This window comes from Chelonoidis abingdonii, chromosome 4 (genome assembly GCF_003597395.2).
Source record: "Chelonoidis abingdonii isolate Lonesome George chromosome 4, CheloAbing_2.0, whole genome shotgun sequence".
In the NCBI taxonomy this organism is placed as follows: domain Eukaryota; kingdom Metazoa; phylum Chordata; order Testudines; family Testudinidae; genus Chelonoidis; species Chelonoidis abingdonii.
In genome coordinates this window covers 2,902,867-2,930,058 of record NC_133772.1, presented here as the reverse complement: position 1 = coordinate 2,930,058, position 27,192 = coordinate 2,902,867, and the positions used below count along the sequence as shown (strand labels likewise).

Sequence of the window (27,192 nt, the reverse complement as noted above, 5' to 3'; positions counted from 1 at the left end):
AGGTATGGGGGCACATAACATGCTCCATTGCTCAGGTCCACATACGATTGCCATGCCTCTCCTTGGGGTTCTGATGCAGTCTTCACCACCAGCCGCTCCTCTCTGCCAGCCGTCCTGTTAGCCGCTTCCCTCTAGCAGCCACTCACCAACATGTCATCAGACTCCCCATTCACTTAACACAGCTCTTTGTGATTTCAGCTGTTAGGACAGGAGCCTCAGTGCTAGCACACTCAGAACCACTAATCCAAAGTAGAACCAATGCTTAGATCTAGGAATCAGTAATCTTAGCTCTGCAGTACATAACAAGACTCCTAACAGAATCAAGATTAACTCTGCTATTATACCACGGAGAGAGGAAAAGTCAAAATTCTGTTTCATGCTCTAAAGGGGACCCCCATACACACATGTATCCCCCAGTCTTTCTCAATTCACAGGGCTTTGGAACGCATGTCCCTTGCCTAGTGAGTACTACTTGGTTGAGGGCGAGTCCCTCCGTCATAAAATGTCAAGTACAGTTCTCCTGTCCTTGAGTCACATAACCAGGATAACAACACTTTATTACTCCTGCCCCAATAACAAAGATACTTGGGGTCCCACAGCAGCCATAGTGACTCTTTGGGCAAGTAGGGTGGGCGTGCCCATGCAAACTAGATCAGCCCCTGAAATTCTTTTCCACAGCTCCTCACCAGATGTCAGGGTACAGCTCATTCTGACTCTGCTTACAGATAGATAGATAGATAGATAGATAGATGGATTAGATGATGGGGATCGCTAGCTAGCTAGCTAGATTTATGGGAATAGATAGAATGAACTTACAGCAGGTAGGTAGATTGCAAAAGGACACCGAGATTGACTGATTTACAATGGAGTCACCAAGATCAGAATCCAGCCCTGACCCCATTGACATCAGTCTATAAATAACCCTGCCCTGGCTCCTGTGCTTCTAGCCGGCCCTCGCATCCGTCCGTTGCAAGTTTCAATTGGTTTTAATTTTCTAAAACTGGGGGGGAGGGGAATTGATTCTCATATCTTGCATTTGGTTTTTTTTTCACATTTTCTCCCCACCTGAACAAGTGTGTGGAGGGGACAATTTTGGTTCTCACCCCCCACACACACACATCACTCATTTCCCACTGTTTTGAAAAATGATACAAACAGAGGAGGGACATTAGAAAACACAAAAATCCCCTTCCAACATTTTTCAGTTTATTCGTGGGGCTCCAGCGGGTGGAGGGCGGGGTCTCAGGCAGCAGGATTGGGGGGAAACAGGCTAGCCTCCCCAAACGGGGGGTTCACTAGTCATCCATTTGGTTGTGAGCCCTATGCTTAGATTTTACCAACCCAGTATCAAGTGTGAGCTCCTCAGCCGCTGTAACAGCCTTAACATGGAGTCCCAGACAGTCCCCTCGGGTACTTCAATCTAACTGGTCCCTGTGATGTCATTGACAGAATCTGTAACCGTTTAGATCACTGCTACAACCACTGTTATAGATTTGCAGCAAATATGGTACAAAGATTGTCGTGAGGTCTCTATGGGAAGGTTCTGATTGGCTGGTTATAATTATGCTATCTGTATATGTGTGTCATTTTTGTAGCTGAAGTTATGAATGTTGGCTCTGTACTGTCTGTATTTCAAACTAATCCTGTAATAAACTATCTCAAATTATCTATTTATCTCTTAATCAATAAGAGTTAACTACACAGTTAAAGCAGGTAAATATAGACACATACAAATGAGTTACAGTCTTAAGTTTCAGGAAGATGTGGCCAGGAAGGGAGGAGTCTGGTTTGGACCGAAGGCGGCTCAGAATGTGACAGGAAACAACGCCCCACGGCAGGGAGAAGCGGGGAAGGGTGGAGCAGGGTGTTTAGATCTGGAGCCCTTGCTGTGGGGGGCATGTGGTGGGAAAGAACCATCTTCCCCCATCTCGGGCAAGAGTGCGTTCCAGCCCTGAGCATTGGGAAGCTCTGTATAAAGGAGATAGATAGATAGATAGATAGATAGATAGATAGATAGAACGTACAATATGTAGCTAGATTTTAGGAGGACACAGAAATTGCTTTACAGTGGGATCACTGAGATCAGAATCCAGCCCTGATCCCATCAAAATCAGTTGATTAAAAAAACCTGGCTCTGGTTCCTGTGCTCCAAGCCGGCCCCTCCATCCTTCAGTTGCCATTTCCATTGGTTTCCATTTTCAAAAGCAGATGGAAAAATAGTTTTTCCTATTAGGGGAGTTTCTTACATAAGCTTTCTCAGGAAGTGCATAGGCAAGTCTCCCCAGACATAAGGAGTCCAGTCCTTCAGGCTGTCCGGCCTGATTTCCAGGAGCTCCCTCAGCTTGAGCTTCCCGTTTCTGAATTTCCTGAGTCTCAGTTACGTCTTCACAGCTCTTTTTCTCCCTGCAGATGGACACAAAGGTGTCACCACCCAGGATAGTGTCACAGCTCAGGGCCAGCTGCACCGTGGCCTCTTCTATGTCTCTGTTTCCAAGATTTAGGAATCTCCCCATGCTCCCACTCACAGACCAGGGAAATAGCCACAGACCCCAGCCATGATTCCTCATGCGGCTGGGCCTGGGCCTGAGCCCTGCCAGACTCATCTCTGGCAGCTGAGGCCAGTGGGTGAATACAGGGACAGGCACCAGCCTTCTCCAAACGTTGGCTCGTTTAATATCAGGAGAGGGGCCCAAAGCCTCAGAAGCAAAGGGATCTCACCCACCCAACTGTTCACACCCCTCTGTCTCAGCTAACGCTATGAGAGGCTTCCCGTATCCAGACCCCACTCCCCACTTCTGGGGCTGGGTGTCCCGCACTGAGGTGTAGGTGGTGCAGGAGTCTGGCCTAGCGGTCGAAGCAGAGCTGGAGGGTAGAAGCGGAGGCATGGTCGGGAGGCCAGCCAAGGGTAAGAGCCAGGGGTTCATAGGCAGGCAGGGTGTAGGGCTGAAGTGGAGCAGCCAAGGGGTGGAGCCGGGGCTGGACAGGAAGCAGGTCTGACACAGCTAATACATGAAGTGTTTGTGAAACAGTCCTGGCATCTTCCACGTGCTTCACAGGTGGACAATACTCAGGGGACTGGCAGGAACTCGGGCGCGGCTGGTGTATGGAGATGGAGATGCTGGAGGGAAGAACCAGGGGAACGTGGAAGGCCCTGACTGACTTCCTCATCGGCCGAGTCAGCCCGTGGCCAAGGATGGAATGGGCCATGGAGACCCAGCTCCTGTTTCAAAGGCAGCACCTCAGTCTGCAGAGAGCATGAAACCACAGCTCAGAGAGGTGTGAACTGCACCAAGTGTAACTGACACAGCATCACTTCCTGAGTCTGCAGAGAGCCTGAGTCCATCGCTCGGATGTGAGATCTGCCTGTGACACTGCGGGTTTACCCAAGGCATCCTGGGTGAACCACTATCACCTGCTCACAGTGTCGGAGAGCGAGGCCTGTGACCAGTTAGTGGAAATTTCCCCTTAACTGCTGGATACTGGCAGCACTGGTGCTCTGCTCTGGGATCCCCAAGCTCTGCATTTTCCCCTGCCAGTGAACAGTTTACACCCCCTGTCTGCTGCACTCGAGTGGCCGTCTCTCATTATCGAGGTAGCTGCAATATGCACCGATCCGCTGCCTCCTGCAGGACCCCCTCTGTTCCTCACTGTCCCTCGCACCCAGCACTTAGACGTGGCTACAGTAAAACCGAAGGGAGGTTAATTTCACCCACAGACAGATTCAAAAGAGACGCCAGCAGAAGCACTGGAAACACCAGGTTACCGACAAGCATAAACTGCAATCCTAAGCCTGCCCTTATTCCTCGGCTCCTTTCCCGTCTCATAAGGGATCCCACTCCCAATGGCCCGTCTGTGCAGCACTTGGCCAGTCCAGAGGGCTGGCACCCACCTCTCATGAGACCTCCCGCGGGCAAAACGTTGCCTCCATGAGATGGATCCAATTTTAGGCCCTTTTTCCCTCTCTTATCCAGCCCTCAGCTCGTCTCATTCCACAATCAGGGCCTTTCAGCTCAGCCCCGAGGGTCCTGGTTCAGAGTCTTTCTGTGGGTGCTTTTGTCTTTGTCCCTGCACAGGCCTGCGGCTGGTCCAGCCTGTAAACACGGGGCCGGGCCGGCGGGAAGGCATCAATTGTTCTCACTCTGGACCGGGGCAGCTCTCAGAGCTGCCCCGGCTCAGATGAGGAGCTAGGTCACTCTGACATAAGGTGGCTGTTTGCATCTAATACTTTTTCCCCCTCTTCTTTCCTGCAGCATTTTTGGCCTCAAATCCAGCCCAGAGTTATGATGTTTGGATACAGATCCCCACATCTGCTTATTTGGTGGGGATTTTTTATGGATTTGGGGAGGTTTATTGGCAATCACTTGGCTCAGAAGGCTTGGCAACACAACAGTCTGCATTTTACTTACCTCTTGTGACAAACCCTTCACCCTAACCCAGGGGTTCTCAAACTGGGAGCCAGGACCACTCAGGGTGTTGCGAGGTTATTATATGGGGGTTCACGAGATGTCAGCCTCCACCCCACACCCGACTTTGCCTCCAGCATTTATAATGGTGTTAAATATATAAAAAAGTGTTTTTAATGTATAAGGGGGGTCACACTCAGAGGCTTGCTGTGTGAAAGGGGTCACCAGTACAAAAGTCTGAGAACCACTGCAATAACCCTTCTTAGCTTCCGGCAGAGCCCACTGGGACAAAGTGGGAACCTTTTATGAAACCTGTGTGTGCCTCAGTTTCCCCGTGTGCTTTTGAATTGCTACCCAGTGGGGAAAACAGGCTCCAGTTTGCTCTCAGGGCAGACCAAGAGACACAAGGGTGGGTTTGTTGCCATGCTGTCTGGGAGGAATGAATAGGGTCATTAAGAAACTGGTTGAAACTGACCCAGATCAAAAAAAGTCCCAGCGAGACAATGCGAGCTCCAAGTACCCATGTACTAATGCTCAACTGTTGGATGTTCTGACCGGGATGGCGGTGAACCCAGCGTGGCCCTGCCTGGAGAACAAAGGACTGAGGCCGGGTCTACACTCAAAAGTTAAGTCGACTCAGCTATGGCACTCAATGCTGTGAAAAATCCACACTCCAGGGCGATGTAGTTAAGCCGATCTTGCTCCCAGTATAGCCAGAGCTAGGTGGATGGAAGAATTCTTCCAAAGCTGGTGAACCAGTACTGGTCATACGGATCTATGTCACCCACACATGCCCCTGATGAGCCAACTCCATGCAGCGTTATGTGCGGCTGTTACTGAACTGCTGCACCCCAGAGGCAGCTGCATCTCAGTGCTGAGCACATACAGAACTCTGGGCTATAAGACATGAAGGGCATTCAGGACACAATGTGGACGGGTATAGCTGGAATCAGAATGGAGAGGGCAGCTCAGAGCACGGGATCTAGGGCTGGGTTATTTATCGACTGACTTCGATGGGGTCAGGGCTGGATTCTAATCTCAGTGACTCTGCTGTGACTCAGTCAGTCTCGGTGCCATATTGAAATCTAGCTACACATTGTACATTCTTTCTATCTGCTCCCATAAACCCCTCTATCTAGCTGTCCCCTTGTATACACAAGTTCCTAGTGCTCAGGCCTGGGACAGGTGATCGGTGTGATTGTTATACCAAGAAAATAAAAACCAGCAGGCTCTTATTAAAGGGGATATGGCTACACATCGTGTTTATCAGATCTGTCCATACCACTTGCAACACAGGAAAAGAAGGCAAGTAAGATAAAAAATGCAAAAAGTACGAGTCAGGAAATCTTATCGCTGAGTTCTGGGAAACAGTTGAGACAGTAGCTTTTTTTTACTAGTGTGTTTTATCACTTTCCGAACAGACTCCTTGTCGGGGTGTGCCAGTACAACTAGCACCCACCTTGTAAATGTAACTAACGTATTTGCAATTAGCACAGCTTTGGCAGGCTGGCTGAGAGGCATCTTTTCTTTCTAATTATACAAGCCTTGCTGGGGTCTCTCCTGGACTATACTTTCTCCCAGAGCATCAATGTATTAATTATTACCTTTAAGCCAACATGATGTTTCCTCCCCATTACGCTTCCCTTGCAGCAGGGGCTCCTGATCCGAACACCCTGCCCTGTCTTCCCGTTCATCCCCCTGCCCTGGGGCGTTGGTGCCTGTCCCATTCTGAGCAACCTTCTGTGCTAAGCAGGCCCCCACCTGCCTTCCTACAGCCCCCTCAGTCAAGCCAAGGCCTCCTGTAGGGATCAGGCCCCTTTCCTGTAGCCGCATTGTCAGACCTAAAAGCCTACGACCCTAGTCTGCAGCTGGATTGAAAGAGCAGCAGCCATTAGCTGAGGAGCAGCAAGTCACATACTCACATTCTATCCAAATGACATTAAAATAGTGCAAGATCGAGCTGTTAAGAAGGAGATCCCCATCCTAATGGCCCCCACTATCACCAGGTAAAGAAACAGATCTCAAGATGGTTAAAGAAAACTTGGTTTGAGAGAAATCCTGTCCGACAAGAAATCACTTCTCAATAGGGGGGTTGTGAAATCCCCATTTCTTGATTGTTTTGTCTTTATGGTCCTCTCTGTCTGTCTTCATGGTCCCCTCTATTGTTTGCCGGCATGATCTCTGGTTCTTTGATGGTCTCTGTCTCTGTCTGGTTCTTTGATTATTTCTGACTGCTGTATAATTAATTTTGCTGGGTGTAAATCAATTAAGGCGGTGGGAAGCAATTAGTGGGAGAACTACAATTCACTATGTTAGGATTAAGTTAGCAAAATTTGAGTATAATGACTGGTTAAATTATAGCTAAGCAGGATTTAAGATTCACTATATACACTGGGATTCGAAGGGCAGGGCCGGCTCCAGCTGTTTTGCTGCCTTAAGAGGTGAAGAAAGAAAACAAAAAACGATTGAGCTGCCACTGAAGTGCCGCCGATGAGGAAGAGAGGGACTGAAGGACCCGTCGCCGAAGACCCAGACGTGCTGCCCCTTTCTATTGGCCGCCCCAGGCACCTGCTTCCTTCTCTGGTGCCTGGAGCCAGCCCTTCCAAAGGGACGTTCTTTGGGAACCAACTCCAGGACACAGCCCCAAGATCAGAGTTGCCAGACCTCAACCTTCTGCCAATGACACCGTGCAGAAACTGCAGCCCCCCAGATGGACCTGATCCTGAGTGGCCTTCAAGAAATGTTCATCTGTCTGTGGTGAGACCTGTATGCTTAGAGTGTGCAGTCTGTTCTTGGTGATTGTTATTAAGATGGAGCTTATTCATACACGCACACATTCACTGCATTCATACCCTCATGCACCCACACACTTACACAGGCAGAGAGTTACCAGAGACAGCATGGAGGCCGAGAAGATCTGGTGGGTCTGTCTGCGGTCACGAATCCAGGCTGCTGAGTCGGTCAAGAAGCATGGGCTTGTGTGCATGCCTTCTTCCTCTTCTTTTTGGAACTGGGTGGCTCCTGTCACATACACTGAGTATCCTTTCCATGTCCGTCACTGAGAAGCATTCCCAGACCAGTTCCTTTCATGCATACCATGCTCTTCTTTTCTTTTCAGCACTTCATGACTGCCTTCTCAGGGCAGATTATATCAGACACACCTGGCTTCTGCCTCCTTGCAGCTCCTCTCCGCCCAGTCCCACATACACTCCCTTGTTCCCACTCCCTCGTTCACACTTTCTCTGAGGGATGGGATATTACAAAGCTTGGAAGTTCATACAAGCGGCAACCTGAAAAGGCCACAGAGCTTGCAAAGGTACAAAACTTAAAAAGCTATGCTAACAATAGTTGAAGTTACAAAGTCTGCAAAAGGGTTGCAGAACTTAATGATACAAGTTACAGATCTTACAATTGCATTTGAGCGGAGGCTTTACATAACAGTTAAGAAGGATATTACCGTGTAAGGCTCTTTCACTGGGAAAAGACCCCACAAACCCGCAGAGTGTAAAGGCTAAGCCGGAGCCCTAGGAACGGGTAAGCGTGGGTGCCTGTAGAGTATGTAAGGGACAGAGAATTTTGTGCAGATAACATCCCTGCGCTGATCCCGGTGGCCACCACTTCCTGCACCACAACCACAGTGGCAGCCAGGTGCAAACTCTTCTTGAAGTGCTGCTCCAAGGCCTGCAGGAACTGGCCAGACTGCCTCCAGCTCCTGCTCCAGTGCCTCCAGGGCTGCCTGTTTCTGGGGGTCCTCGTCCCCAGCTCCCCCCAGCAGCTCCTGGTGTTTCCCCTCTAGGCATGGCTGAATCAGTGCAGGCTTCACCCTCAGACAGCTGCACATACTCTGGTGGCCACGGTCCTGTCAGGAACGGGGAGAGATCGGCCGTTAGGGACGGGCACTAGCGTAACCCAGCCACGGGGGGCACTCCTGCCTCACACACCCACAGCCCCTGCTATCCCAGCCCTATTCCCCACACCTCTGCCAGTGCCCCTCATTCCTGACCCGCAGACCCTGGTTATCGCAGCCCTGGGCTCCTCTCCACTGCTCTACCAGTGCCCTTCAATTAGGGTAACCAGATAGCAAGTGTGAAAAATCGGGAGAGAGGGTTGGGGGTATTAGGCAGCTCTATAACACAAAGCCCCGAATACCAGCACTGCCCCTATAAAATTGGGACATCTGGTCACCCTGCCCTGAATCCCGACCTCCAGCCCCTCTGTGCTCACCAAAGTGTTCATATACCTGCCTGGTGGCTTCTACTGCTCTGCAGTTTTCCTCCTGTCTCATCGCTGCAAACGCCTCAGCCATCTGTGAGGGGAGCGGGGACAGGGCAGGGGTTGGGACAGACACATCTCTGAACTGGGATCCCCCCTCCCAACTCACCACCATCTCCCCCCATTCCTCCAGGACCCTGCTCCCTGCTATCACCTCCCCATTGCTCCACGATTGCCCCACATTCCCCCAGAGCCAGGGGCTGGCCCCTCGACCCCACAGCTATGGCCATATTGCTGCCACTCTAGTGGATGGGGCTGGTTCTCCAGCAGGGCTTCCTGCAGGTCCCCTTATCTGTTAGGTGCTGGGGGCAGGAAACCCCGATCAGGATATTTGGGGGGGCTATTTTGGTGATCCCTCCTGGCCTACTGTGATTAGCCAATGGCAGGAGGACCTGGGCTCAGGGTCAATAGACACCCCAAAACCATCCTTCCTAGAAAGAGAGAGGCGGGGGGAGGGGTGACCTGTGTCATCTTTTATTCTATTTAATGTTAATCATATTTCTGTGGGTTCAGCTCTGCTGGCCACAGTCTCGAGTTCAAGAGTCACGTCGGTTTGTTCTGGATTTAGAGCCCATGGGAATACACGAAACCATAGGCAGATAACACAAAAAATTACAAACAGCAGGGCAGCCCCACCTCCCTTCACACCCCCACCAGTCGGGCTGCTGACTACAAGCACATAAGAGAAACAGGGAGTTTCACTTTCGTTTATCAGACAAATTTTTGCCTCTACGGAGAGAAGCGAAGATCTGCCCAGGTAAGTGTGTGTGTGTTTGCCCCAAACTAGCCAATCCAGTGCTTGATTTGTGTCAAGGATGAGCCCTGGCACTTCTGGGCTCAGCTGTTCAGAGCCCGGCACCTCTAGGCTTGGCAGTTTAGAGCCCAGCACCTCTGGGGTTCCTGCCAGGCAGGGGAGTTTCAACCTTGCCATCTGAGGGGATGGTATGATGGGATAGCCTAATTTTGGCAATTAATTTGGCAATTGATCTTTGGTTATCAGCAGGTAAGTATGCCCAGTGGTCTGTGATGGGATGTTGGATGGGATGGGATCTGAGTTACTGCAGAGAATTCTTTCCTGGGTGCTGGCTGGTGAGTCTTGCCCACATGCCCAGGGTTTAACTGATCACCATATTTGGAGTCGGGAAGGAATTTTCCTCCAGGGCAGATTGGCAGAGGCCCTGGAGGTTTTTCGCCTTCCTCTGCAGTGTGGGGAATATTTCTGTGAACAAGCTGTGTCACTCAATTTACCTGTCCACTTCGTGGCCCTGTCCCCTGGGCAGCACCAAAGCGAGAAGATGGATTCCAAAATTCCATGGCAGAGACTGGTAGATTCCCAGGCCAGGAGGGACCAAGGCTGAGCTCCTGGAATACAGGCCAGAGAACTGACCCCAGTTAATTCCTGTTTGAACAAGAGCAGATCTCCTAGAAACACATCCCGCCTTGACGGAGGATCCACCCCACTGCGTGGTACATTGTTCCCAGTTAATTCCTGTTTGAATGAGAGCAGATCTGTGAACATGGGAATATTTCTGTGAACAAGGTGGGTCACTTGCTGGAGGATTCTCTGCAGCTTGAGGTCTTCAAACTACAATTTAGGGACTTCAATAACTCGGACATAGGTTAGGGGTTTGTTACAGGAGGTCAGACTAGATGATCATAATGGTCCCTTCTGACCTTAAAGTCTATGAGTCTATCTGTGCAGCAGAGAGACAGGCACAGACAGCAGCTAATCTACCCCCAGTGTTGCCCCGCTCTGGCTCACGGCATGATTTGAAACACTGCCAAACTCTGACCAGTTCAACCAGCTGAAACCCGAGCAAATCCGTGGGTCTCTGGAATCCCCCAGAATGTGGCTTTCTTGCGTTAGCCACGATAGGACATTTACAGGCACAAGCTAACCCAGGGAAGGCGAGCCGGCCACTCAGATATTCCTCCCCTCCCTCCAAAAAATACGGGTTCTATATATTTTTTGCCAGTCTTTGGAGCCCTTTTTCCAGCTCCCCTCCCCCACTCCAGATTCAAGAGCCAGAAACATGGGGGCTGGGTGTGCACTGCTGTGGTTTAACACAGCGCAGCAATCTCCTGCCTCCGGCAGCTGGGGATTGCAGCAAAACCCCAACTGTCCTGTGAATCTGGCTGCTCCTCTGTAATGAAAACCTGATCGATTTTGTCCAAAGATGGAGGGAAACAAAATTCCCATTTGCTATTTTGGGGGGGAAATATCCACTTAGGATGAAAACACAAATTGGTTGGCCTTGGTGCTCGGTCAGGAGACATCACTGCTGGTTCAATGGGTAAGGCAGACCCCCTTAGGGGCATGTTAGTGGCTGGGAGGGATCCCAGGGTGGGAAACTGGGGAGAGTCTCCAGTAGAAAAAGAGAAGATTTTGGTGCTCCAGGACCAGAGCACGGCACTGGGGGAGGGCAGTTAGGACAGGGCATGTTCTTTCCCCTTTCTGTGCCTCAGTTTCCCCACCCAACCCCCAGGCTTTACCAGGGCAAAGTGTGAATTTGCTCTCACACCAGTGGGAGGAAAGCTCGGCTAATCAGCACCCAGCTCACTGCATGAGAGGCAGGAAGCTATTTCCGTGCTACGCCCTGAGCATGACCTTTTAAGGCTGAGCTTGGTGTCTCCTGGACTCAGGACCCAGCAGCCCCTGTGTCTCCCCAGCTGCTCTCGGCAGCGAAATGAACCAAGATCAGACCCCTCAGAGGCTTGTGCCCCTGCTGGGATTGACACAGCTGGTGATTAGCCGCTTGCACATGGCGTTAGCCAGGCTGTTGGCAGCAGAGAAAAGCCCAGTGTCACCAATAGCCCCAGTGCTAGGGTAGGCTGGGCAGAAGCCAGCAACACGTGCTGTGATACAACCAAAGAGCCTTGACCATGCCCCCGAGCTGGGGGGTCTCTCCAGGGACACAGAGTGCAGGGGGTCGTGGGGGATAACCAGCTGGACATCAGCCCCCTATGTGGCACTGTGGCCAAAGGAGTTAAGTGTAAGCGGGGGACTGGTCCTGCTATCGTGGGGAATTTTCCTGGCTTCTGCGCTACCCCGGTGAAGTGGGCTAGCGAAAGGATCTGAGTCCTCGCTCCCACTTCCTTTACCCAGAGGCCTCCCTGCCCTCGAGGGATCCCCTTCCACTCTCCTGTCTGGCAGAGTCCTCGTAACCCCAACAAGATTGGGCCCAGGATTCCTGGGGGACTCGACCCCCAACCCTGCTGTGGTCACCCAGGACAGGGGCTAGGGTGTCCCCACTCCAGGGTGCCCTCTTTGTGCTGGGCACCTCCCTGACCCACTGATCACATCATACAATTTAAAGCAAATACAAGTTGTTTAATTAACAATTAATTTAAAAAAAGAATAAGGAAAAATGGGAAAGGTTACAGGAAAACACATCACCCCGCTCTGTGGCAGGGAACAACACAGACAGTGTCTCTGGAACATCCGGGCAGTTCACAGTCTGTTCCTCGTAGGTCTCAGGCCTCCGTCTCAGGCCCTGGCTGTGCTGCAGAGACGCAGTGGGTTGGACACTTGCTCTGGTGGTGGCCACACACCTCTGGGCTTTGGGTGGTGGGACCCTTCTTCCCAGCATCAGCCTCCCATCGGATTAAGATCCCCCTCCCTGTCTGGCCTGCAAGGACCCTTGGCTGGGGGTGTCTTTCTGCACTGGGCCCTTTGCCCAAGGTCCCCCCTTTGGCTGGCCCCAGTTGCTCACCAAAACGGGCTCTCTGGCTGCAGCTCTGCTCCCAGCACAGGGTCTGCTCTCCCTGGGCTGTGCCTCTGGCTCTCTGGCTGAAGCTCTGCTCCCAGCACAGGATCTGCTCTCCCTGGGCTGTGCCTCTGGCTCTGTGACTGCAGCTCTGCTCCCAGCACAGGATCTGCTCTCCCTGGACCATCTCTCTCGCTCTGTGGCTGCAGCTCTGGCCCCTCTGGATCTGGCCTGGCTCTGCTTGGGCCCCTGCTTTCTCCTTAGCTTGGCCCCACTCTTTCTGACTCAGACAATTCCAGCTCACACAGAGAACGGGACCCACCCTGGCCTTCTGTCTCGATTAACCTCCTTCCCTATCAATCAGGCTGACCTAGAGCATTGGCCTCTCCCCATTGCCCCTGGGGACTGTCAGTCTCAGGGTCCTGATTTCCCATTAACCCCTCCCCTTTTAGTGCTGGGAGCTAGCAACCAAAACACCCCCACTGACTGTTAGTAAGGGGGCAACAGTCACCTTACATAAGGATGCATAAACAGGAGAATTGCCAGCAGGAGCAGAGAGGTTATTTTCCCTCGGGACTTGGCCCTGGTGCAACTGCTGCTGGAATCCTGGGTCCAGTTCTGGCGTCCTCAGTTCAGGAAAGATGTGAATATAATGGAGAGGGATCAGAGAAGATCCACATAAATGATTAAAGGGTTAAAACATGTGGCCTGGAGTGAGAGGCCCCAGCAGCGCAAGCTGTTTAGCTTAACAAAGAGACGCTCCAGGGGTGACTTAATCCCAGTCTAGAAGCACCTATGTGGGGATCAAATATTTAATAACAGGCTCTCCAGGCTCTAATGTGATCCATTGGCTGGAAGTTGAAGCCAGAGACATTCAGCCTGGAAAGAAGACGTCTGTGTTTACAAGGGAGGGGAATTAACTAAGGGAACAATGTACCACGCAGCGCAGTGGATTCTCCCTCGAGGTGGGATGTGTTACTAGATCTGCTCTCGTTCAAACAGGAATTAACTGGGGTCAGTTCTCTGGCCTGTGTTATCCAGGAGCTCAGCCTTGGTCCCCCCTTGGAATCTACCAGTCTCTGCCATGGCTTCTTGGAATCCGTCTTCTCGCTCTGGTGCCACCCCAGGGACGGGGACACAAAATGTGCAGGTAAACTGAGTCACACAGCTTGTTCACAGAAATATTGCCATGTTCTCTCTCTTCTCCACACCACTCCCCATTCCAGACTCCTGCTGTCAGGAAGGGGCCCACCTGGGCTAGAGATCAGCCGTTATCAGAGCCCTTCTGCTCCCGAGTGCCACTTCTCACCCACCGGGTCCCCACTCTCAATGAGCTCCAGAGGGATGGAGCGACTCCAGGAGGACGTCACCTGCTCCATCTGCTTGGATGTCTTGGAGGACCCTGTCTCCATCGAGTGCAGCCACAACTTCTGCCGGGGCTGCCTCGTGGCTCACTGGAGCGAGGTCTCAGCCCAGGGTTACCAGTGCCCTGAGTGCCGGGCTCCCTGCTCCAGGGACCGGATGACCCCAGACACGCGTCTGAGAGCCCTGGTGGAGAAAATCACAGAGCCCCTGCAGGAAGAGATGGAGCCGGTGAGACCAGACAGGCCGGATAAGGGGAAAGAGCCCAGACTCCCACTGGCCCAGGGCAGAGGATTGGCTGGCTCAGGGGGTGGAAATTGGGCACAGGGCTCTCACCCAGAGGCGGGAACTGGCTGGCTCAGGGGTGGGGTCCCAGCTCTGCTCTCTCCCTGCAGCAGGGGCCGGGGGCTCAGCCAGAGCCGGGGCGCCCGGTGCAGCTGGTGTGTCTGGACGAGAAAGGGGACCTGACCCTAGACGAGGAGGCCCTGAGCCGCTGCCTGGAGCAACGTGGGGTGAGGGACGCCCCTGTCTGCCTGGTGTCCATCATCGGGGAGCAGCGTCGGGGCAAATCCTTCCTGATGAACTGCCTGCTGCGCCGGCTCCAGCACCCGGTGAGTGGGGACGGGAGCCCCAGCTATGGTCCCATCTCCTGAACCAGAGGCCCTGCCCACCCGAGACAGACCAACACAACACAACCGCCCCCACCCCAGCAAGCCCCCCCCATCCACCCTAGGCCTTTCCCCCTACAGCAAAGGTCCCCTCTCCCCAGCCAGGGCCCTTCCCCTGTACTAAGCTCAGGGCAGAGCAACTGAGGGCCCACCCTGCAGCCATGGCCCCTCCCCCTGCACCACAGGCCCCACCCTGCAGCCATGGCCCCTCCCCCTGCACCACAGACCCCACCCTCCATCCATAGCCCCTCCCCTGGCACGCACAGACCCCACCCTCCATCCATAGCCCTCCCCCTGCACCACAGGCCCACCCTGCAGCCAGCCCCTCCCCCTGCACACAGGCCCCACCCCTGAGCCATGGCCCTCCCCCCTCACACAAGACCCCACCCCATCCATAGCCCCCCCCCTGCACCACAGGCCCCACCCTCCATCCATAGCCCCCCCCTGCACCACAGACCCACCCTCCATCCATACGCCTGCCCCCTGCACCACAGGCCCCCACCTCTCCTGCAGTCCATCCATGCCCCTCCCCTGCACACAGCCCCACCCTCCATCCATAGCCTCCCTCACCACAGGCCCACCCTCCATCCATACCCCACCCCATGACCCCCAGTAGCCACCCCTGCCCCCTCAGGACCCCAGACCAAACCCCGTTCCTCCTGACGTTGTCCTGGTGCCCCTCAGGAGGCTGAGGATGCATCATGGATGGGCCAAGAGGACCGGCCCTGGGGGGGTTTGAGTATCGCAATGGGATGGCGACTTGACAAGGGGGGTGTGATGTGGGACCAGCCCCTCTGGGTCCAGGCCAGGGGAGAAGGAGTGGGGCAGGGGGGGCAGCAGGGGAATGGGGGATGGGGAGTAGGGCAGGGAATGAGGGTGGTGTGGAGGAAGATTAAAGGGGGCAGAGGGCTGGAGTAGTGGGGAGGGGAGGAATGGGGGAGTCTGGGGGTAAAGTCTGTGTGGGGGCAGGGAGACTGAGGGGCTGGAGGAGGGGGGAGAGGACTGCCGAGCAAGGGATCCCAGCCTGGGACTCCTACAGACACACTGTGGTTGGGGCTGGGGGTGTTCACAGTCTGATCCTCCTCCCCAGGGCCCATCCCAGCCAGCGTGCCCAGGGCAGGCCAGGGAGCCGGGCAGCGAGATGCCAGGGCTGGTCGGGGTGGGGTGGCATCAGCGCAGGGCACCTGTCGCTGTGGCAGGTGGATTGTCCGTGTGTCTGTCCCTGCCAGGTGGCCGTGTTCCTGGTGGACACCGAGGCTCCTGGACCTGCAGCGCCGCATGAGAACCAGCATCAGGCTCTCCGTGTCAGCATATTGCTCAGTCTTACTGGGTGGGAGACGTGCTACGGAAGTGGGTGGGGGTGCTGGAGTAGGGATGGGTGGGGCTAAGTAGGGGGTCCTGGGGAGCAGGGAGTAGGTGGGGGCTCAGCAGGGGGTGCTGGGAGCAGGGAGTGGGTGGGGGCTCAGCAGGGGGCTGTGCTGCAGGGAGTGGGTGGGGCTGCAGTAGGGGGTGCTGGGGAGCAGGGAGTGGGTGGGGGCTCAGTAGGGGGTGTTGGGGAGCAGGGAGTGGGTGGGGGCTCAGTAGGGGGTGCTGTGGAGCAGGGAGTGGGCAGAGGGTTCAGCAGGGGGTGCTGGGGAGCAGGGAGCAGGTGAAGGGCTCGATAGGGGGTGCTGGGGAACAGGGAGTGGGCAGAGGGTTCAGCAGGGGGTGCTGGGGAGCAGGGAGTGGGCAGGGGTCTCAGTAGGGGGTGCTGGGAAGCAGGGAGTGGGTGGGGGCTCAGCAGGGGGTGCTGGGGAGGAGGGAGTGGACGGGGGCTCAGCAGGGGGTGCTGGGAAGTGAGTGGGGGGCTCAGTAGGGGGCGCTGGGGAGCAGGGAGTGGACTGGGGCTCAGTAGGGGGTGCTGGGGAGGAGGGAGTCAGCAGGGGTTCAGGGGGGTGCTGGGGAGCAGGGAGTGGGTGGGGGCTCAGGAGGGCATATTGTTCTGTGTGCAGTGGGGGTACTCAGCTGGGGGGACTCACCTTTTCTCCTCATTATGTTTCTAGATTTTTAACATTTCCAGCATGTTTACCCGCACGGAGGCAGATTATTTGGAGGTGGGTGTGGCAGGGGGATACACAGGGCTCTACTGACACTGACCTCTCAGCCATGTCCCCACTATGGAGGACCCAGGAGTCCTGGTGGTGTGAGGATTGGAGGGGGGCAGTCTAGACTCTTTGGGGCTGTTTTTGACAGTTAGAAAGTCTTAGAGGCCCTGTGGATGCCCAGGCAGCAGCTGAGGGGGCTGACCCGAGCCCCACAGAGCAGTAGGGCCTTCATTTTTAATGCTGGGCGGCAACTCTGCTGGGGATCCCGGGGAGAAGAGATTTCTGTGTCCGTCAAGTCTCCTAGTGATCTGAAATGTGCCTGCAGACTCAGATTGCCGGAAGGGTTGGGGAGCCTCGTGGCAGCGTGTCATAGGTTTGGTGACCCAGAGCTGGGGCAGGTGGAGCAACGGTTTCCAAGATAGGCACCCCCCCAAATCAGCATTTCTCACAACTGACCGATTCTAGCAGGGCTTTTTGCGAGGGGTGCAGCGCGTGCCCAGCCAGACTGTTGCATTCAGCCAAGATAGGACCAACAGAGTTAAGGGAAACGCCCACAGAACCGTATCTCAGCCCTCTGGGACTGATGCCCCAGTAAGCCCGTGGTACCCAGCCCAGCACTCTGCCTTTGCCCCATATGGGGCAGGAGCCATCTACACCTGCCCTGTGCCCAGACGCTGAGCCTGGAGGGGCAGGAGCCAGCCCTGGGCAACCCACATTGCTCTGCATTAGGAAGGGTTTGTGATGGGGCAAATGTTCCATTGGAATCTTTCCAACCAGCCCTAATCCTGACCCTATGTCCCATCCCCAGCTCTACCTCTGTGTGCACCAATCCCACTGCCCACATGCCAGGGGCCCTGTGTGCCCCATTCCTCTACCTCCATGTCAGGGGCTCTGTGGCCTTCATTGCCCCACTCATATGCCAGAGATCTATGTGCCCCTATTCCACCTCCCCCAGTGCCAGGGGTCTACGTTCCCCCTATTCTCCCTGCTCAGCAACCCATAGTGGTTGGCTTATTGGCTTCTGATGCTAGTCACCAGATCTAAATGGAAATTGGGCTTTTCTGTTTTTCCAATTTCCCTCCAAATCATTGAGGTTCTTCCCACAGATGCCTAGCGCGCCCCCTGTAATTTGGGAATTGATCAGATGTGGTCTCAAAAAGTTATCACGATACAGACAGGCATTCCATTGAATTGTGTGTCAGGCCTTTTACTTCGCTCGGCCAATCTATAACATCTATAATTGGTTTTGATATATTCATTAATAGCTGCCAGTTATTGGTTATTTGACAGTCACTATTGGCTATCAGCTGTTCGTTATTTAGTACCGACCATTAGCTGCCAGTTGATTTGATAGTGACAATGGGGGAAATAGAAAATAAAAATTTTGTTGAAAAATGGAACGCTGAGAAAATCAGAATCTTTTCATGCAAATTTCCACTTTCAAAGAACAGCCCAATGTTGGCGTTTCTTGGGTTTCTCACTGCAAGTTTTTAGTTCCACTCATTTCTCAGGTTTCGGTCTTCGACTTTCAGCCTTCAGTTGTCAGTTCTCATTTTTCGTGTTTTGGTCCATGGGTGTCAGTTTTGTGACTTTAGTTATCGCATTACATATTTTGTGTATTGGGTTTCGTTCCTTGATTGTCAGATTTTAATCTTCTCATCGTTTTGGGGATGTTCCTTATCAATTTTCTGCTTTTGTTTATTCATCACAAAATTTCAGGGTTTGTTTACTGGGCTTCACTTATTAGTGTCTCTGTACTTATCAGCTTTTAATTTTCTTCAAAAAGTTGGGGTATTTAAATTTTTTTTCAATTCTGCTATTAATTTATTGCTTCTTTTTTCTATTCATTTTCTGCCTTAGATTAATCATTTTCTAACTCTGACTTAGTTTTGTGACCTTGATGCCTGGTTTTCGTACTTCAGACACTGGTTTTCTGTTTTGGCTATTGGTTGACTTCATTTACTGCTTTACTGCCTTTGATTACAGGAATTCTGCATTCAGTTGTTGGTTTTCTGATGCTAATTACTGGTTTTTTTGCTTTGACTTTTGGTTTTTGACTTTGATATCTGGTTTTCTGACATCCATTGCTGGCTTTAACTCTTTGACTATTGGTTATCTTGGCTCCAAATCCTTTTTTTTAAAATGGTTTTTAGACATTGGTTTCAGATTTTATTATAATTGCTGGTTTTCTGACATTAATTATTAGGTTGCTAATTTTGCTAAGTAGTTGATTTCTTTCACTGCTTTTCTGGTTTCAGTAACTGGTTTTCTGATTTCAATGACTAATTTTCTGCTTTTGATTATTTCTTTTGTTACTTTGATCATTGGCCTGCTGAGTTTGATTATTGGCTTTCTGTGTCTTCGATGGCTGCTTTTTTAGAACCACCAATTGGTTTTTCTGAGTTCAATTATTGTCTTTATATCTGAGATTATTCGTTTTGAGTTATTGAGTTTGAAACTCCGTTTCTCTCCTCATTTTATCTGTTTTCTCTTTTCAATGATCAGTTTTCACTTAACGTTGTTCAGGTTTTGGCTCGTTTCAGTGGCGTTTTTCCCACTCGTTTATTTTGAGCCACCAATCTAGGTTGGTCACCTTTCGTCACCTGTGGGGAGATGTTTTGCTCAAAACAGAAAACGTTTTCTTTGTCTCTCTCTCTCTCTGCATCTCAGATCTTTATTAATGTTGCAAAGGAGGTTGGCGAGACCTGCAATCTGCTCCCATTTCAGGTGAGTCCTCATTTCCCACCCCCCCTCCAGACATAGTGGTTCAATGCTGGTTCCCCTCCCATCACTCAATCTCATTCTTACCAGTCACTGCCTCTATTGCCAGAGCACCTCAGAAGCCCTGTCCTAGACCCAGACTGCAGTGTGGCAGGTGCTGGACAAACCCAGAGCAAACAGCCAGTCCCTGACTCCATTATTCTCCCTCCACGCCCACATCATGCCCAGGGTCTCGATATCGGTGGCTGGGTTCGGCGGCAGCCTCCAGCTCTGGTCTCTTCTCTGTGCCCCCAGCCCCAGCCTGACCCTTCTCCTGTGCTCTCTGTTGCAGCGTCTGGACCTGTTGGTGCGAGATTGGCAGCTCTCCAGATCCTATGGCGTGGACGGGGGGCAGAAGTTTCTCAGAGAAAAATCACAGGTAATGATCAGAGCTGGGCACCATGTGTGTACGTGGGAACAGCGAACGCCGGAGTTGGGGCAGAACTGAACATTTCCATGGCAGGTCAGATTTCTCGCTAATGGCAGCAAATGTCATTTTGACTCCTGCAGCACCTGGAGGCCTCTGCTGAGCAGCCCCTGGTGTTGGGAGCCCTGAGGGCGAGCGGCACCCGGTGCTACCTACTGCCCCACCCTGGCACTGGGTTCACCACATGCAGCGTAGGGATGCCACGTGGTAAGAGACCCCCATCTTCCCCCCTCTCACCCCCTGCACTGCTCCCCCAGCCCNTGACTGTTCCTGATCACCTTCCTCTCCTCCAAGTGCTTCAAAATGGATTCCTTGAGGACCTGCTCTAGGATTTTTCCAGGGACTGAGGTGAGGCTGACTGGTCTGTAGTTCCCCAAATTCTCTTCCTTCCCTTTTTTAAAGATGGGCACTATATTTACCTTTTTCTAATCATTCCAGACCTCCCCTGATCTCCACTAGTTTTCAAAGATAATGGCCAATAGCTCTGAAATCACACCAGCCAACTCCCTCGGCACCCTCTCATTCATTAGATTTGGCCTGATAGACTTGTGCTTGTCCAGCTTTTCTAAATAGTCCTTAACCAGTTCTTTCACCACTGAGGGCTGCTCACCTCCTCCCCATACTGTGCTGCCCCCACCCCAAAATCCCAGTGACCGGCTCATCCCCCCAGGCTTAGAATTGACTGTCCTGCCAACTGCACAGTGATGCTAACTCGATCTCGGCATCAGTGCAGGAGGGGAGGTCCCCACCTGAGGGGACACTGCTTTGCCCTGGGGTCCTGGGGGGATGCTGCTTGGTCCCCCCATTTGAGACCTTCAAGGCTCCCCCTGCATCACCAGTGGAGACTGCTGATTCCCTTCCCCATTGCAGCTTCTCCAACCTCCCCCACTGCACCCCCATTCCTCCCCAGGCAGTGTGGGGGAGGAGTTCTAAGCTGCTGTTGCCCAGAGATGGGATCACATTTCCTGTTTCACAAACAAGCACCTACATACCCCATTTAACATGTGTCCTATCCCTGACGCCTGGGTCCCTCCCGGATGCCTGGGTCCTTTTCCCACCTGCAGACATGGACAAAAAATTCCAGCAGTACCTCTGTGACTACGTCACCAGTGTGGTGCACTCAGCAAGGACACACGTCCGGACGGACCAAGCTGGGCAGGTGCTGACGGGGACTCAGCTGGCTGCCAGGATCAAGGTGGGAGAGTGGGGGCTGCTAAATGGGGGGGACCTGGATGAGAGACAGCAAAAGGGGCCACAAGGAGATGAACGGAGACTCAGAAATGGGTGCCATGCTGCAGGGTATGGGGCTCAGCAGGGGGTGCCATACAGGAGGGGGTGGGTAGGGGGACCAGTAGGTAGCGCTGTGCTGCAGGGAGTGGGGAGAGAGACGCAGTAGGGGGCGCTGTGCTGGAGGAGCGGGGTGGGGTGCTCGCTAAGGAGCAGGCTGTGCTGTCCCTGATCCCAGCTCCCCCGGGCGTTATTCCCTACAGGACGTCTCCCGATACTTGAAGACCAAACGCTACGACTTCTCCTCCCCCATGAAGGTACCAGGTCACTCCTCTCCCCACCTCTCTCTTTCCAGTTCGGATGGTGGGGGGGTGGGAGCTGATTCTATTGACCCCAACCCCAGGTTCTCCTGCCATTGGCCAAACGCACTAGGCGAGGAGCAGGGCCGGCTCTTGGGTTTTTGCCGCCCCAAGCAAAAATAACAACAACAACAAAAGCCGGAGTGCTGCCACCAAAGGTGCCGCCCCCAAAGGGCTGGAATGCCACCCTTTGAGAAGTGCCACCCCAAGCACATGCTTGAGATGCTGGTGCCTGGAGCCAGCCCTGGCCATGAGGGGGCACCACAACACCTCCACTAAATGTCCTTATCAGGGCTCCCAGGGAGCACAGCCGGAGAACCAGCCCCCTCCACTAGGGCAGCGACAATCTGGCCATGGTTGTGGGGTCTCTGGGGGGGCTGCCCCATGGCTCAGGGGCAATGTGGGGGGTTAGAGGGCCAGTGGGGAGGTGACAGCCGTGAGCAGGACCCTGGAGGAATGGGGAGGAGGTGGTGAGTAGGGTGAAGGGTGGGCTCCCAGGTCATAGATGGTCTCATCCCAACCCCAGCCCTCTCCCCTCTCCCCCCACAGATGGCCGAGGCATTTGCAGCGATAAGACAGGAGTTAAACAGCAGAGCAGTAGAAACCGCCAGGAGGGAATATAAACAGTTTGTGCAGGAGCAGGTGAGTGCAGAGGGGCTGCGGGTCAGGGTTAAGGGGCATCACCAGAGCTGGGGGAACCAGGGCTGGGCTAGCAGGAGGCTGCAGATCGGGAATGAGGGGTACCGGCAGAGCTGAGGAGGACCTCAGGGATGGGCTAGCAGGGGTCTGCGGGTCGGGATTAAGGGGCACTGGCAGAGCTTGGGGGGCAGGGCTGGGCTAGTAGGGGGCTGCAGGTCGGGACTGAGTGGTCTGCAGATGTGTGAGGCGATGATGCCCCCTATGGCTGGGTAACGCTAGTGCCCGTCCCCCATGGCTGATCTCTCCCCTCTCCTGGTAGGACCGTGACCACCAGAGTATGAGGAGCTGTCTGAGGGAGAAGCCACTGGAGATGCAGCGACAGCTGGAGGGGAAACGTCAGGAGCTGCTGGAGCACTGCTGGGGGGAGCTGCGGGGCGAGGACCTCCAGAAACAGGAGGCCCTGAAGGAGCTGAAGCAGGAGCTGGACAGACAGATGGACAAGTTCCTGCTAGTCTACAAGCAGCGCTTTAAAGTGAAGAAGGCTGTGGGGTTGGGCCTGGCCATGGCGGGGGGAGGGGATGTCCTGGCAGTGGGGAGCGCAGGTTTCAGGGTGGGCATCAGGGCAGGTGTAGCTGTGGCTGTGATGGCTGTGGAGGAAGCAATGGCCATTGGGGTGGGGCGAGGGGGTTTGGCCTGATCCAGGGGGATGTGGGCAGGTGGGTTGGAGGCAGGTTTGGATGGAAGGGGGCCTGGAATACGACAGGCACAAACACCCCTCGCAGAGGACGCGGGGGAGAGTGGGGCAGGACATTCAAATCAGGAGCCTCTCCTGCAGGAGGACACATAGTGGGAAAGAACCATCACACCCCACCCCACAGAAGACTCTGTCCCAGCCCTCAGCATTGGGAACCTCTATATGCAAGGGGATAGATAGGTAGATAGATAGATAGATAGATTGGTTTATGGGAATAGATGAAAACAACTTACAACAGGGAGCTAGATTTCGAGAGGACACAGCTTGACTGATTTACAGCAGAGTCACCGAGATCAGAATCCAGCCCTGACCCCATCGACATCAGTCGATAAATAACCGTGCCTTGGATCCTGTGCTCCGATCCTCCCCCTGCATCCCTCGGTCACAAGTTTCATTGGTTTTCATTCTCAATAAGAGGGAGAAAAATTTATTCTCATATTTTGTGGGTTTTTTAAATTATTTTCTCCTCCCCTGGTACAGCGTGTGTGTGTAGAGGGGGCAATATTGGGGTGTTTTCCTCTCATTTCCCCACTGATCTGAAAACAATACAAAGGAGTTAGGGAGGTAGAAACCCCCAAATCCCAGTCCGACATTTTTCAGTTGATTCTCACCCCAGGTCCACCCGCCATTGGCCGATTGCACTAGGCCAGAAAGGGGCACCACAACAGCTCCCCCAAAAGTCTTGATCAGGGCTTCCCACCCCCCAGCCCTCAAGAGATAAGAGGACCTTCAGGAACCCAGCTGGAGAACCAACCCCATCCACTGAGATAGCAGCAATGTGGCCATGACCGTGGGACTGAGGGGCTGCCCCCTGGCTCTGGGGGAATGTGGGGATTCAGGGGGGCTGTAGGGAGGTCACAGCAGTGAACATGGTCCTGGAAGAATAGGGAGAAGGTGGTGAGTGTGGGGGAGGGGGCTCTGAGTTCATCGATGGTCCTGTACTAACCCGCTCCCTGTCCCCTCTTCCCCCACAGATGATGGAGGAAAACAAGAGAGCAGTAGAAGACACCAGGAGGGAATATGAACAATTTGTGCAGAAGCAGGTGAGCGCAGAGGGACTGCAGGTCGGGGATAAGGGGCACTGGCAGAGCTGCAGGGGGCAGGGCTGGGATAGCAGGGGGCTGCAAGTCGAGTTTGAAGGGGCTGCAGATGTGTGAAGCGATGATGACCCCTATGGCTGGGTAACGCTAGTGCCCGTCCCTCATGGCTGATCTCTCCCCTCTCCTGGTAGGACCATGACCACCAGAGTATGAGGAGCTGTCTGAGGGAGAAGCCACTGGAGATGCAGCGACAGCTGGAGGGGAAACGTCAGGAGCTGCTGGAGCACTGCCGGGGGAAGCTGCTGGGCGAGGACCCCCAGAAACAGGAGGCCCTGGAGGAGCTGAAGCAGGAGCTGGACAGACAGATGAACAAATTCCTGCTGACCTACAAGCAGTGCTTTAAAATGAAGGCCGCATCATTGGGCCTGTCCATTGCGGGGGGAGTCCTGGCAATAGTGGGCACAGCTGTCGGTGTGGGCGCTGGTGTGGGTGTAGCTGTGGCTGCGGTGACGATAGAGGAAGCAGTGGCCCTTGGGGTGGGGGCAGGAGGGTTGAGCTTTGGGGCGGGCGTGGCTAGCTGCTTTGCAGCCTGGTGTCGACGGAAGGTATCCCGGAATACAACAGGCACCAACACCGGAGGGCAGGGGAACGAGAGGGAGGGCGAGGACGGGTCTTCAGATCAGGAGCCTCTGCTGCAGGGGGACAGGTAGTGGGGAAGAACCATCACCCAGATCACAGGCAGGACTCTGTCCCAGACCTCAGCACTGGGAACCTCTGTATGCAAGGGGATAGATAGATAGATAGATAGATGGTGTGGGGGGGGGGAATAGATTAGATAGATAGATAGATAGATAGATAGATAGATAGATAGATAGATGAAAACAACTTACAACATGTAGCTAGATTTCAAAAGGACACAGAGACTGATTCATTTACAGCAGAGGCATGAAGATCAGAATCCAACCCTGACTCCATCTGTGCCAGTCGATAAATAACTCGGCCCTGCCTCCTGTGCTCCGAGCCGTCCCCTGCATCCCTCCGTTGCAAGTTTTCATTATCAGCAAGTGTGAGAAAAATAGATTCTCTTATTTGTGTTTGGTTTTTGTTGTTTTTTTCATTTTTTTCCCTCCTGAAAAAATATTTTCCCCCTCATTGCCCGCTGATTTGAAAACAATACAAAGGGATGAGGGAGGTTAGAAAACTCTAAAATCCCAGTCCAACATTTTTAAATTTATTCTCCTAATAAAAGCTACATTTTCCCATCAAAAAGTCACATCCTAAGTGACAGTTTTCCCACCAAAAATGTGTTATATGAAGAAAATTCGGTTTTCAGTGACAAAAAAAATCTCAGTTGAAATATTTCCATCAGCTGGGAGGAGGGAGGATCACAGTCAGTGGCGGATTAACAAATTTGCTGCCCCTAGGCCCTGAAAAAATTGCTGCCCCCTCCCTGCCCGGCACCACCTCACCTCCGCTCTCCTGCGGCAAGCCTGGGAGGGATGGGGGAGAAGGGGAGTTGCGGTGCACTCGGGAGATGGCAGCGGTGGAGCGGAGGAGAGCTGGGGTGGGGAGCGGTTCCTGGCCCCCAATGGTTTCTCCCAGCGCCTGCTGGCCCCAGCTCACCTCCGCTCTGCCTCCTCCTCTGAGCGCGCAGCTACTTGCTTCTCCTCACTCCCTCCCAGCGCTTTCACACAGCAAGCCTGGGAGGGAGGTGGAAGGAGGGAAGCGTGGCGTGCCCGGGGGAGGAGGCGGACCGGGGATTTGGGGAAGGGGCAGAGTTCGGGAGGGCTCGGGGAGGGGAAAGCGAGCAAATACGATAATACGCCGCTGATCACAGTCTGTGTCTTCATGAGCGGAGAAATGGGGCAGTTTGAATTCATGTGAACAAACCCATGTCACCATCCAAGTGAGGACAGGACAATTGTGCTTTTAACTCATGGTAGCTGGGGTGTGTTGGCTGCTCTGGCTGCACACGGCTTGTCAAACGTGTCGCTCACACACCTTTTCCCCGAGCAGAGATCAGGCCGGAGGGTTAAAGGAAGAGAAACAGGAATCTCCTAGCAATGGGGTGTCCCATTCCCTGCCCCCCTGAGCCAGCCAGTCCCCTGGCCTGGGGCTGGATTGAAGCCGGTACCCCCTAGAGGGGCAAGGCCTGTCCCTGTCAGCCTGTCTTACAGTGGCTGAAGAGCCTGAGCACCAACCTCAGGGAAGACAGGTAAGAAACAGGGCGCAAACCCCAAACTGGCTGTGAGCCCCACACGTAGATTTCACCAACCAAGTGTCAAGTGTGAACTCCTCAGGTGCTTAACTTGGAGCCCCAGTCAGTCCCCTGAGGCACCCAAATCTGTCTGGTGACCCAGGGGAGCCTGACCTTGTGATAGACGGTCCCTTAGACCAGAGATCACAGCAATATTCAGGTAACTCCTAGTAATGAAAGATCAGTCACTGACCTCAGGTCAGTTGCATCTCAGAGCTCAAAGCACAGGCAATGCTTGTAGCCAATCCTGTAATAAACCGTCTCTAGATTTATTAAATAAGAGAATTAGCTTAAAGTTAAAGCTGGTAACCATAGATACAAGTGAGTTACAGTCTTAAGTTTCAGGAAGGTGTGGGCAGGAAGGTAGGGGCCCAGTTTGGATGGAAGACGGCCCAGGATGTGTTACGCCCCAGGGCAGGGGGAAGAGGGGGAGGGCAGGGTGTTCGGATCAGGAGATCCTGCTGCAGGGGGCACATAGTGGGAAAGTGTGACGCTCTGTACCTCGGGAACACCGTATACCCCCATGTTCATCTTTATACAATGATTGTGTGGTATCCAATGCAAAGATTGTCATGTCGAGTGTCTTCGGAAGGCTCATGATACACTTAGCATTGTTGTTATAGTGATGTTATAGTAAGGTTATACATTATAATTTCATGTATATAGTTATCAGGCTGAAAATGTATCCTCATGGCTTAAAGCAAGCCCAGGCAAAAACTCTCCAAGACCTGGGAGGCAGTTCACACCTCATCAGGGCACAGATGGGACAAACCCATCCCAGCCTCACAGAAACAATGGACACTGGCTTAGGCAGCAACAAAAGAATCTGTTAGACCCTGGAGAGAGTCACCCCCCTTCCTTTAGTCAGTTTGGGCCTGCAATAAGGTAATGCTCACCTGACTCTGAAGGGGAGAGGTAAAGCCAAGAGGAAAGAAAGGACATGATATAAGAGAGAGACATTTTGCCATGTGCTCTCTCTTCCACCTACACCTGCAGACACCACCACCACCACCAAGTGACTGAAATGTTGGTCAAAAGGGAGAGCCTGGCTGAAAAGTAACCAGCCAGCCTGTGGTGAGAAGCATCTAAGTTTGTAAGGACATTGAAAGTGTTAAAATCAGCTTAGAAAGCATTTTGCTTTTATTTCATTTGACCAAATCTGACTTGTTATGCTTTGACTTATAATCACTTAAAATCTAGCTTTATAGCTAATAAATCTGCTTGTTTGTTCTA

General features: G+C 53.2%; 1 protein-coding gene and 1 long non-coding RNA gene across 2 annotated transcripts; both read left to right on the top strand.

Annotated features, from left to right (window-relative positions):
* Positions 1-1,979: 1,979 nt before the first annotated feature.
* LOC142046714 (uncharacterized) lies at positions 1,980-27,192 on the top strand. The gene is made up of 2 exons (XR_012655683.1): positions 1,980-2,020; positions 24,533-27,192. It is a non-coding gene; the product is annotated as an uncharacterized LOC142046714 (long non-coding RNA).
* On the top strand, positions 13,385-27,192 carry LOC142045759 (RING finger protein 112-like). The gene is given in 16 exon segments (XM_075064633.1): positions 13,385-13,532; positions 13,609-13,975; positions 14,140-14,355; positions 15,097-15,231; positions 15,642-15,670; positions 15,672-15,762; positions 16,455-16,505; positions 19,167-19,223; positions 19,549-19,635; positions 19,767-19,890; positions 20,748-20,878; positions 21,174-21,227; positions 21,819-21,911; positions 22,228-22,440; positions 23,637-23,705; positions 23,894-27,192. Coding segments are annotated over 16 exon segments (2,244 nt in total). The 5' UTR covers positions 13,385-13,524; the 3' UTR covers positions 24,413-27,192.